Source organism: Lepisma saccharinum, chromosome 16 (genome assembly GCF_977018435.1).
Source record: "Lepisma saccharinum chromosome 16, izLepSacc3.1, whole genome shotgun sequence".
Taxonomy (NCBI): Eukaryota; Metazoa; Arthropoda; class Insecta; order Zygentoma; family Lepismatidae; genus Lepisma; species Lepisma saccharinum.
Window position 1 is genome coordinate 19,635,459 of NC_139244.1, and position 12,712 is coordinate 19,648,170.

At 36.5% G+C, this 12,712-nt stretch overlaps 1 protein-coding gene across 1 annotated transcript in view; it reads left to right on the plus strand.

The window, feature by feature from the left end:
• Positions 1-272: 272 nt before the first annotated feature.
• Positions 273-12,712, plus strand: part of LOC146000317 (maltase A3-like) — a 29,749-nt gene continuing 17,309 nt past the window's right edge. Inside the window, exons 1-4 of the mRNA XM_083137827.1 lie at positions 273-983; positions 6,614-6,793; positions 9,842-10,002; positions 12,431-12,556. Of these exons, the coding sequence (XP_082993953.1) occupies positions 488-983; positions 6,614-6,793; positions 9,842-10,002; positions 12,431-12,556 (963 nt within the window). The 5' untranslated portion in view covers positions 273-487. The remainder of the gene's footprint in view (positions 984-6,613; positions 6,794-9,841; positions 10,003-12,430; positions 12,557-12,712) is intronic.

Sequence of the window (12,712 nt, forward strand, 5' to 3'; positions counted from 1 at the left end):
TAAGAGAACTAAAGCTAGGAAGTCTAACCTAGCAACTTAGGCATTTAACGTAACAATAAAAGCATTCCGACGTGACGTCAGAACGCCAGGTTGCTCTCGCGTTGTGTGATAATGGAGAACCGGTAGGGTCGGCGTTCTAAAGAGGTAATTTCCTAGTTGAAAAACAATCACGTGATTCCTTCCGCGCCAATAGCAGGTTAGTTCCTTCACGGTTGGTAGTAAGTCATATTTTCGAGCGGAAAACCACTTCAGCCACTCAGAGATTTCTATGTCATTGGAACAGACAAACGCCGCAAAAACGCACCCACATATCGTTCGTTCTCCCTGTTCTCTACGCTCCGCGCAACCGTACGACACAGGCTGATAAATTGAATTTTCTTATTGCATCATAAAGTTCGTGGGAACGCTTTGCACGTATCTGCAGGCTGAGAATTAAGGGTTTGTGTTGTGCCAAGCTACATCCGGTTGTACTTGATCGTGTAATACGATGGAAGGCGACAAGAGAAATTCGAAATCAGACACGGAGGAGAATGTAGCTGAGAATCAGGATGGCCACCTGTCAAGTGAAGAGAAACCTAACCTAAATGAGCTAGATATGGATGAAAAGCGACCAACTGAAGATGGGAAATTGCTTCTCGATCAAGACCCAGCATCGGTGAAATTTATTTCTACAGATTCGCAAAATGGAGATGCAAAGATTGATCTTGAAAATGTAAAAGTAGCTTTTGCTGGAATGGGCAAAGACGAATTGATGAAATTTGCCAATGATCCTTTCTGGGTTCGCATGAGATGGTTTCTATTTATTCTATTTTGGCTTCTCTGGGTTGGAATGCTCGCCGGAGCTATAGCAATAATTGTGCTGACTCCAAAATGCCCGGCACCACCCCCACGCGAATGGTGGCAAAAAAGCCCGATGTACAGTGTGTTTGTCAGATCTTTCAAGGATGGAGGACAGGAACAGGATGGAGTGGGTGATTTACAAGGTATGCTGAATTTTATCTGTGCAAATTTGCAATATATCTTAATAGTTTGTGCATGCATGTGTACTTTTTTGTGTTCTCAATAAATAGTCTGATTTTTTTTTTAATAAGGGTCTGGGTAGCCGACAATATCAAACATAATCAAGTAAATTTAAACAATTCGGGGTTGATGTCCACATTTCAATGTTTACAAACCTTCAGTTCAGACTAAGGTCCAAGTTCCTGTTTAGTTCCGAATTTATAATAGTGCACAGGTCATTTTCGCATGGTTCGATTTCTAATTATATGTCTTAACATATACTTAAGAGTCTTGGTGGTTACTTACTGTGCGTTTTCTGTACTTGCTGTGTGTTTTATGGAGAACGATTTTCCCCTCCCGTATACTCCTTAGTCTGTCGTCTTTGATACGACTGCTGCTGCTATCCACTTTATATGCATGGAGTGCAAAGGGTTATTTCGTCACTAAATGCTTTGTTATAGTGGAACCACAGGCAAAAGTACCTGCGCAGACCCGCAACTCTTGTGCATCATCCTCCCACATGGAGGGGAGTGGGGCCTTATGGCCTGAGTTGAACTGATGGAGGGGAAGGTGCACAGAAACTTTTGGTCGCAGGTTCTTTGTGCTTGTTAGGTAGTTCTCTTAGCATTAATAAAATATCCCTAAATTCTGATGTTGCTATGTTAGGTTGGTCAGTTTTAGTGCTCTCAGCATTAAAATAATGACCTTAAGTGCTTTATATACCTGATGTAATATCTGGTCTCGAAAATTAAACTCCCTTCGAACCTCGCATGAAAATCCACAAAAACTCATGCCAGAGTCGACCAGAAACCAAGAACGCCTGCTTGTGCAAGCTGCGTTTCAAATCATAATTTCTCCAGTACCTAATACTTAGCGGGGTGTATACCAGTCTGGAAAAGTCAGGGAAATTTAGTGCGTTTCCGGAAAAGCCAACATTTTTGTTGTGCAATAAAAGTAGGTGTTTGAATAAAGAATAAAAAGGACAGGGAAGAATTTTTTAATTTGTTTGAACAAACTATACTTCAATTTGATATACTAAATATTACCAGTAGTTCCAGAAGAAATTGCATGTAAAATTCTGTAGGAAAAGGTATGTTTTGAACTACTTAATTTCAATTGGAAGTATACTAGAGGAAGTGGCTATTGGCATTTTTAGGGTTGATACATACGTTACTAAATTTTACTATAATTATGCATTATTTAGGTATGAATTTACAATACCGGAAGTATCTCGAATTGCTTTCAAATTTGTCAATACTCGCTTAATTTGGCCTCCTAATCACGAATTTGCAGTTAAAATTTGGCGATCACGTCTAGAAATTGCAAAATAACCTTGTCAATTACTGCTATGATTCTCCATACACTAATATGGAAACCATGTCTTCTGATATGAAGACGTCTTCCTTTCCGCACAATGGTCTTGCTACCGTGTGTTCTGACAGTCATAACACAACGTTGCTCAAGTGTTGTGCAATAAGTGAGACCCATTGCCTGGAGCATTGATTTGCATGTGAGAAAATGGCATCTTGCGTAAAGGTGGAAAACTTGTTTGCCCCACGAACCATTCACCGTTAGGTTAGGTAAGCATAGTTAAAATTAAGGGTCATCGTAAACATAGTTTTGAAACGCTAATCATTGCAACAATGGTTGTTTTCTTCATAAATCAAGGGTGTTTACTCCGTTCACGGACCCACATTTTTCGACCTATTTTGCAATTTCTAGACATGACCACCAAATTTTAACTGCAGATTCGTGATTACGACGCCAAAATTAGTGAGTATGCCGAATTTGAAGGCAATTGAAGATACTTCCAGTATCGTAAATTCGCTTCATTATTTATGATACAATTGATATTTTTCATTAAAAAATCCTTTTTTTACCGTTAGTCAATGCATGGAAAGTATTATGTAAAAACTCACCCCTGATGCCTGTATCCAACAACCAATTTCTAACAATCTCATTATTACTTTCAACTTGGTTTATTGGGATTCTAAGTGTGATGTGTAACTAAAATGTAGTGACTTCTTTCATACACATGTTTTTAAAACATGATTTGCTCTAATTGCTTGTTCTGGAAAAGTCCGGGAATTTTGTTTTTATGAAATTGTAGATACCCTGGGTAACAGTTCAGATTGATTTATGATTTTTTCAAATTTCCTTAGCAGAAAGACTAATTATCTTCGACTTTTGGCAATCATTGTTGGGACATTCCATATCAAATCAACCAATTTTAAAATAATTGGTTGCATGACCATTTTAGAAAAAAAATCATTTTTAGTACATACATACATTTGTACAGGTTTCTAGATATCATAACCAATGTTCAAAAAGAAATTATTGTCTTTAGTTCTCCTGAGGCAACCATTTTTCCAACATGGCACATGGCTTTTTTTGCTCATGTAGCAGTTTATGGAAACGTTAATATCTTAAAAACTGTTAGAGCTAGAGATCTGTCATTTTGAAACTAATAAAACATACTTTCTGTGATATTCAAGTATGTTTTGCTTAAAATTACATCCTAAGTATGAAAATTATGGTGGAAATTTGGGTAACAATAGTTAAAAATTTGGATTTTTAAGTCTGATTTTTTTAATGAAGGAGTTAAGTTTAAGGCTTGAATGTTCATTAACGTGTAGACATACCTGCAGGGTGTCTGTAAATAAAATATCAGTGCTTAGAAATGCACCCCCTTTTTACAGCATGGGTTCAAACATGGCCGTTCATGAAATATTGACTGTTTTTGGGATTAAATATCTCGGATGGGTCCTCTTTAAAAATTCTGAAATTTGGCACAAAGGAACCCTGCATGAACCTAACTCACAGTAAAAATCTCAACTTTTAGATTCAACTCGTTTTGGTCAATATGAGGTAACGTATGTCACCTAATTTGTGACATTGCGAAGTAAGGTTAAGTTACATGTATAGCTACAAAAATTGCATCTTTTTATTTTTAAAGTTGGGTTAAAAAAAGCCTCAGAGTGATGGAGGCCCGCCTCCGCTCCTCTCCGGCTACCCTGCTTTCTCTATAGAGTCCCTGTTTAAGGCATGTTAGAAATTGGCCAGAGTCACCTGCCCCCAAATGAGCCTTATTCTTTTAAATTTGAAGAAATCCGTTTCCAGGATACGGAAAATTTGCCTGAATTTCACAACGCATCCACGACACGTCATATTAGGCATATACCCACAGCCCATTCCTTCTAACGAGTAGCTTACATTCACTGCCACATTTTCGGCATTCCTTTCCTTTCTTCACAATCCCGTGTTCAATTAAATTAAAAAAATCTACTGGATCTTCCACACCTGGTACGAATTTCACCACGCATCCACGACACGTCATGTTTCGTTGCAAATACAGACAGTTCAAAACACTGGATACCCCAATGAACATGAACAAGACACTATCACGATGCGTGATGTACGAAGGTGTACGTGCAAAACTCTATTGTCCGTCCGATAATTAATTTTCAACAAAGAACATGAATTTCCACTATGAAACATTCCCACATCACACAAAACACCTTCCAGATGTTAGACAATGCTACAGGAACTTATTACTGTAAGAAGTTTCTTCTGTAAAAATGAAGAAATGTGTCCTGGGAATATCAGATTAGTACCAAATTTTCATCTCTGGAGAAAGTGGCTCACGTAAAAGCCAGAATGGAAATGATGTCCTTGTGCCACCCAAGAAGGAAATGGATGAAGTGTGTTCTGTTTTCGAAGTATCTCCTATTGCAAAACAGAGGAGGCTGATTGCAGAAAAATTCTTAAGTGATTTTGCTCACAAAACTATTTGGATCATACAAGGAGTGCAAAGGAAACTGGTAAGTTGTGTTCTAGCAAGTATTAGAACTGAAGAACAAGAAGGCACGTGTCACATCTTTGCACAGAGAGTACAATTATTTAATTGAAATGTTTAAATGAAAAATGTAATTAGCAAAAATTATTGCTGAAAAGGTTAGAAACATCAGTTTGATTACTACCACTATTGTGTGGCCGCGGTGGCTCAGTCGGTAACGCGTCTGACTACCATGCTAAATGTCCCGGGTTCGATCCCCGGCTGGTTCAAATCCGGGAACTTTTCTAACGGTGGAAGCGGCCCCGGCGCCTACCCAGCGTCGAATAACATGGGTACCTGGGGGAAACCCTGGGGGGTAAAGGCAGTCAGGGGCGTGATGCTGATCACATCACCCCCACTCACGACCGGATCAAGAAAGTGTGGTGCGTTACCCCCACACCCCCTATACGCCTTCATGGCGTGGTGCTATGCACAGGGGAACACTTTACCTTTTTTACCTTTACCTTTTATACGTGATGAACTGAGAGTTTCTGATCATTTAGTGAGAAGAAGAACTTAGTGAAGGAAAAAGGATTTCTGCATGATTTGACAAAGTAAATCCGTAGGAAACTGTAGCAAATAAATCAATCCCTTTGCAATGCGATTTTGCAGATCCTCACTTGTCATACCTTGTAATTTTAATTTCTGGTAAGTCAAGTATTAAAATCCTATGTTACTATATTTTCTGAAGCTTTTTTTAACCCAACTTTAAAAAGAAAAAAGAAAAGATGCAATTTTTCTAGCTGTACATGCAGCTTAACCTTACTTTGCAATGTCACAAATTAGGTGACATACGTTTCCTCATATTGACCAAAACGAGTTGAATCTAAAAGTTGAGATTTTTACTGTGAGTTACGTTCATGCAGGGTTCCTTTGTGCCAAATTTCAGAATTTTCAATATTTCATGAATGGCCATGTTTGAACCCATGCTGTAAAAAAGGGGTGCATTTCTAAGCACTGATATTTTATTTACAGACACCCTGCAGGTATGTCTACACGTTAATGAACATTTAAGCCTTAGACTAAACCCCTTCATTAAAAAGATCAGACTTAAAAATCCAAATTTTTAACAATTGTTACCCAAATTTCCACCATAATTTTCGTACTTAGGATGCAATTTAAAGCAAAACATACTTGAATATCACAGAGAGTATGTTTCAGATCTCTAGCTCTAACGGTTTTTGAGATATTAAAGTTTCCATAAACTGCTACATGATCAAAGAAAGCCATGCGCCATGTTGGAAAAATGGTTACCCCAGGAGAACTAAAGACAATAAATTTTTTGAAAATTTTTCTGATATCTAGAAACATGTACAAACGTATGTACTAAAAATGATTTTTTTCTAAAATGGTCATGCAACCACCATTGGATGGTTTCGTATGGAATGAACCTACACATAACGATGTTACGATGCTATAATTAAAACAAAATCATTCATTACTTCAGTGTAACATGTTTCCACAACCAAGGAAATAAGAGAAAATGTTAAAGTAAAGGAAATTCCTTCTTTAAGGATGCTAAACCCACCTTCTCCAAGGGTATCAGTTCACTAGTACTATTTACTGTATTCCTTGGAACTTGTAAGTGCTTCTGATTTTTTCCGACATTAGCCTATTTGTCTTTTTCTTCTGGTTGTAATTTTTTTGTAATGTAGTATTACAATGATTCTCTTTTTTGTAGTTCTTTGCTGTGGTGAGAATGACACAAACAGAAGTGTCACAAAGGAATCGGATTATTTTGTACTGGTGTGAAATGTTGAGTTTCTCATTTTATTTCAGGATTGAACGAAAAGTTGGACCATTTCACAAACTTGGAGCTGACAAGCATCAAGCTCTCGCCTATCCTGAAAACTGACAGTCCCAATTCTGATGACAGCATAGTAGACTTCAAAGAAATCAATCCCATTTTTGGAACCCTGGACGATTTTAAGGCTTTGCTGGCCGAAATTAAAGCAAAAGGTAACAAAAATATTTGTGTTTTTCAAATGCATGTTGTATAACTAGGGTATGGAAGGTAAGGATATAAGAATATAACCAATGAGGTTACTTTAGTTAATAAAGCATTAGAATTTTTCATAAATTACAAGAGTTGTGCACTTGTGAAAGTATGTGATTTATTTAAACAACTAAGTTTTGTACTTTTTTTGTTTGCAGCTGTCCGCAGTGTTAGGACTTTGATTCCTTCCTATCTGTTATTATCTGTGACCAGGCACAGACAGCCCCTTATCTCTTTCTCTTTACATTTGAAACAAAGAAAAATATAAATTTTCTATTGTATGGGCCACAAATATTTGATAGCAGGGTAGAAAAATACATGATGCCCAGTTGTCGTGGTGCCTAAGAAATTTCACCTGGTGCCTGAATTTTGAATTGAGTTCTAAAAAAATATACATATTTTAAATATTATAAGTTCACTTACGAACATTCCATTACTGTTTTTTAAAATAAGGAGGACAGTTTGTATTTTTTAATGTTTGCACTGTTAGTAGACTGATTTTAAAATCTGAGGTGATATGGTAGAGTCTTGCATATATTAGAATGCATTGTGTAGTTGTTCATGCTCTTATCGGTAGAGTGTTCTTTAGGAAGACCACTCCAGCGTAAGAATTAATTACTTTTAATTAGAGCTGAGCAGATACCACTTTGAACCGATACTCATACTGATTCTCACCGATACCGATAATAATAATAATCCTTAGCGCGACAGCCCATGAAGGGCCTTGGCTTACCTACCGACTGTCGGTCTCCCTCCCACACTTTCCTTCGTCACCTCCTAAGCGTGGAGATCTTCAACCAGTATTGGAATAGTCGGGGGGTCAGCCCGACGTATCCCCAGCCGTTATAGTAGATCGTCTCGACCGGATTACGCTCACTCACTCGGAGCTCCCCAATTTCCTCACGATGGTGGGTTGCCACCGGCCCTATACGTAGGCCGAATAAATTCCGACCAGAGCCGGATTCCAATCTACGCCGTCCCGCAGGGAACGATCTCAAGACGAGTGAACGCCTTAACCTGCTCGACTACGGAGGAGGACACACCGATACCGATACATTTGAGAATTGCAATAAATGAAAGTTGTTCAATATATTAGTTGCTATTTGTGTCCAAGTGTTCCACTCTTAATAATTTGCATCAATTTTCCAACATTTTTGCTTAAAATATTCAAGAATTACATCAGATTATTAAATTATTTATTTTATTACAAAATTCAGCTTTTTAACACAAAACTGGTGTAAAATAAAAATAAATTCGGATTTTGCCTAATTTCCAGGATAGTTGCACTCCACGAAATTGTCATGAGGCATTTTTGCGGAGTACGTCAAAACCAAAATACCGGAAAAGTATCGGCCGGTATTGGTAAATAAATTCCAAGCGATACTTTCCGATGGCACTCTTCTCTACTTTTAATGCATGTATTAACTAATAAATTAAATGTTTTAAGATTGTATTTCAAAATGTGTAGCTTTGTTAGTTGGATTCATGGCTTAGACTGCTGGTGCCTGAATTATTTTAAGTTTTTCTTACCCATGGTTTATAGCCTAGTTGTATAGTGTTTGAACACCAGAGTACTAACCAAATTTTCTTAACTTTTGACTGCCATTGTAGCATCAAAATCTGAATTGATAGCAAAGACTGATAGAATCCTGCATGTTTTTGTTGTTAGTATGTATAAATTTTGTGGCCGCGGTGGCTCAGTCGGTAACGCGTCTGACTACCATGCTAAAAGTCCCGGGTTCGATCCCCAGCCAGTTCAAATCCGGGAACTTTTGTAACGTTGGAAGCAGCCCCGGTGCCCACCCAGCGTCGAATAACATGGGTACCTGGGGGAAACCCTGGGGGGTAAAGGCGGTCAGGGGCATGATGCTGATCACATCACCCCCACTCAGGACCGGATCAAGAAAGTGTGGGGCGTTACCCCCACACCCCCTATATGCCTTCGTGGCATGGTGCTATGCACAGGGGAGCACTTTACTTATGTATAAATTTTGAGTGGGTGGTTTTATTGCCATGTAAGAAGGCAAGAAAAGCACTTGAGAAATTGGTAACATAAGACTGCAGTCACGGAAAAGTTTTGTCGAAGTCCACTATACATCCAAGACAAGCTAATCAGGACTGGATCTACAGTTAAGAATAGTATCTGAACTACTGTTCTGTGTGCCTCCACTGTGAATCAGACCCCTTGATTTCAAGGGATCTGCATTACCCGTATGTTATTGGGCAACATTTTCGTAATGTACTTTTCACAATATAATTTCTAAAATAACAATATTTCCTGCGACTTAGTTTGCAAATTATTTTCTTCAAACTTGTTCCACAGTCAGAAATTTCATATTGTCTATTCAGTCACATTCATATTAGAATACATAAATACCGTACTTTTCCTTTTAGTGACTAAATGTTCAGGACCGTTGACCCACTGTAATCCCTTGAGAATTACTTTCAATTTTGTTTTAAATCAACAGATTTTCGAATGCAGATAACACAAGTAACAAATATTTGATCCCAAAGTATGGCCCGCAAAAATAAAAACCTATCACTTTGGAGTACTTTTGCTCCTTTTTATTAGTAAAAACTGTTTGCATGCACGCAAAAATAGTGAAAGAACATGTCGGAAATTGCTGTCAACTCCAAAGCTAACACTCCTAACTTAACGTTGTAAAATTTTAGCTACTGTTGTGGAATGTCATGTTGGGTGCTATGTTCACTTGTGTGAAGCCTTCAGGGTGTTCTGCTTCCGTGTAAGGTAACAGTCGCACTGTATTTGACAATAAGACATCTCTGCGAGATAAAAAAACAATGTAAAACATTCATAAACAACATAATCTTCAACCATGCAAAATATTTCACTTTCTCGAGGGGTTACAGTAGGTTAAGGGTACCCCCCAAAAATTTTGATTCAGTGTAATGTTGAATCTCAATGCAGTTTTATTGTTCAAAATGGATTTATTCCATCAAGGTTCATATTTCTAATAACCTAACCAGGAATGTTTTCTCCGATATTACAGGACTCAACCTGTTGCTGAGTTTCACCATCAACCATTCGAGCGATCAGCATCCATGGTTCGAGAAATCCATCAAGAGGGATGGAAATTATTCAGATTACTATGTCTGGGCCAGTGGAAAGGGGACAGATTCAGAAGGAAAGAGAATACCACCTAATAACTGGGTAGGGTAAGAGTACACCTTAGAGGCCCTTGAAGAATGTATGAGGGGATCGCCTAATCAATTTGGCTCTGTAGCATAGAGAGTCTTAACGCTACAAAGGTTTACACATTGACTTTTTTTTTTCTCTACCTCTTGCGGTAATCTCTACAACGAGGCTGAATGATGAACTAATGAAATTGATGAGACAAATGTGAGCATTGTTTTTCAATGTGCTCACATATTAACAGCATTTCATATAATTTTTGATGTTCTTAAATTTAATTTTCATCCAGTGTCAGTCATCTCATTATTTTTCTTAAATTTTGTTGCAGAACATGAAAAAGGTAGTGTAAATACTTTTCATCAGATTCTCAAACATGATTTTTCATTTTTTAACCTAAATAGGAAAGTGGAGATAATTTCCCTCCAGCGAGAAATTAACCTTTTCACTTTTTCCCTCTGGGAGAGTGCAACACTTACAACTACTAAGATGAACAAATATTCATAAGAAAGGAATGTTTATCTTATTATGATATAAATATTAACAGAATCGAGAATAACATTGTAACTAGATGGAAATTAATGGAAATTGCCTAAATACTACTAGCAGTAGGTTACGATTTCCTAATATAAATATGGATTTCTGACATTTGAAATTATGATATTTGCATGGCTGCTCGAGAGCATGAATTTGCAATAATTAGGCATATTAATTTATGCTCTTGACATTTTGAGTTTCAATACATCTATTCATTATTATATTATTAAAAATTAAATTTAAGTACATGAAAAATTACAGGAAAAACTGTCAAGATGTGAACACATTGAAAAATGATGGTCACACAATCACAGTAATACATCCATGACTTATGTTTTACTAAAAAAAAATACAAGGTGGGTGAGAAGTAACAAGGCATTGAAGATTTTCTGTAGTTTTTGTAATATTTAAACAATCTCAATGAAACTTTCTGTACATATACATTATGGAATAGGATTACATATGTGCATACGAATTTTGCAATATTATAATGGCTTGTTATCTTTTCAGTGAGATGACCAAATAGTAGAGTATGCTTCTACACATATTTTGCATTGACCATTGTTGTACATACCATATTTTCTCATGTATAATGCACACTTTTTTCCAAAATTTTTGCCCCCAAAAAGTGTGGTACGTGTTATGCACGGAATAATTTTTTAAATTTTTTTTACGGAACCCTATCATGTTATATATCATTGTAAAGCTTGAATTCTGCAGTTTCTGAATATGGCAACAGCATTCCATTCAAAATGGCAACATTTATTTGCAATGCGGTTGAAATAAGCTCATTACAAAATGAAGGAACGTTCTGATTTTTTTATGTATGAAAAAAAAGATAAGGAAATAGAAAATAATTAAAATGCATTACTGGCCCAATAATATGACATATATTAGGGATGGGACCAATTAATCGGTACTCTATCGGTATCGGCCAATATAGTCATATCGGTTTATCGGTAAAATTACTGATTATTTTACCGATCAGATATATCGATAAATATCTTATAATTTAGTGCAAAATTCTGCCATTTTGTTGTAATTTTTATGGATAATCTCGATGCCCTACTTTTTAAAAAAGTAATTGTCTAAATATTCAACTTCTTTTGCACTGCAGTCGCCTCGAAACACATATTTATTAAGGAGATCAATGAACATTTCAGGTTCTTCAAGAACCATTTCTAATTTATATCGGATCGGTAGAATATTGGTTATCGGTATCTGTAAATTTTATATCGGTACTTTATCGGTATCGGCCAAAATTTCGTATCAGCCCATCCCTAACATATATAGAGTGTGTAAATGCCTTAATGGAGGAAATCTTATGCTGCTAGCTTGAGGGTCCTGAATGTGCCTCCTATAAATGTTTCGTTAGTCATAGAAAAAGTATATGTTTTGAAGTTTTTCTAGAAGTAAAGAGGAAATGAGCAAAACCACTTATAAAAGTTTAAAGACCATGTGCTAAAAATTTTCACTTTGTAATGTAATGTTCTCATCTTGGTCCACATAGCAAAAGGTGGCTCATTGAATTGGAATGATGTCATTCACTGTTGATCGGCATAGCAACAGCTTTACGACCTACAACTAAGAAAGCCATTTCTTGAACCTGAATTGTACTGTGCATTATATACGAGATATAATTATTTGTCACTTTTCCCTATCAAAAACCAGGGTGCACATTATACACATGTAAATACGGTATTAGTTTTATTATTTATTATTATTATATTTAAAAATAGCAACTATTTAGAAGACTGTTCCACTCTGTGTTTTTTTACTTGGGACAGTTGAAATAATTTGATGATTTTATAAAAGTCAAAAAAATAATAATATTGCATTCTAATGCAAAAGAGTCATTTGCAAGCCTTTATTTTTTAAGTACGTTACTAATCTTTGTTTTCTACATTTGTAGGTTAGTTTGCACAATGGTTCAGCCTGGGAATGGAATGAAGAACGCCAGGAGTTTTATTTGCACCAGTTTGGAAGGAATCAACCAGATTTGAATTTCAGAAATCCACATGTTTTAGAAGAATTCAAGGTCAGTTCTTGTGGTATTCTTACTTGCATAGTAGTTATTCAAAAATTCGAATTATTTGCTACCAACAGTTTATTTTTCATTATATTATTGTCAGTGGTGCAATTCTTGTAACAAAAATTAATTTTTTTAGATAATTTCCAAAATCCTGGTTCTGAA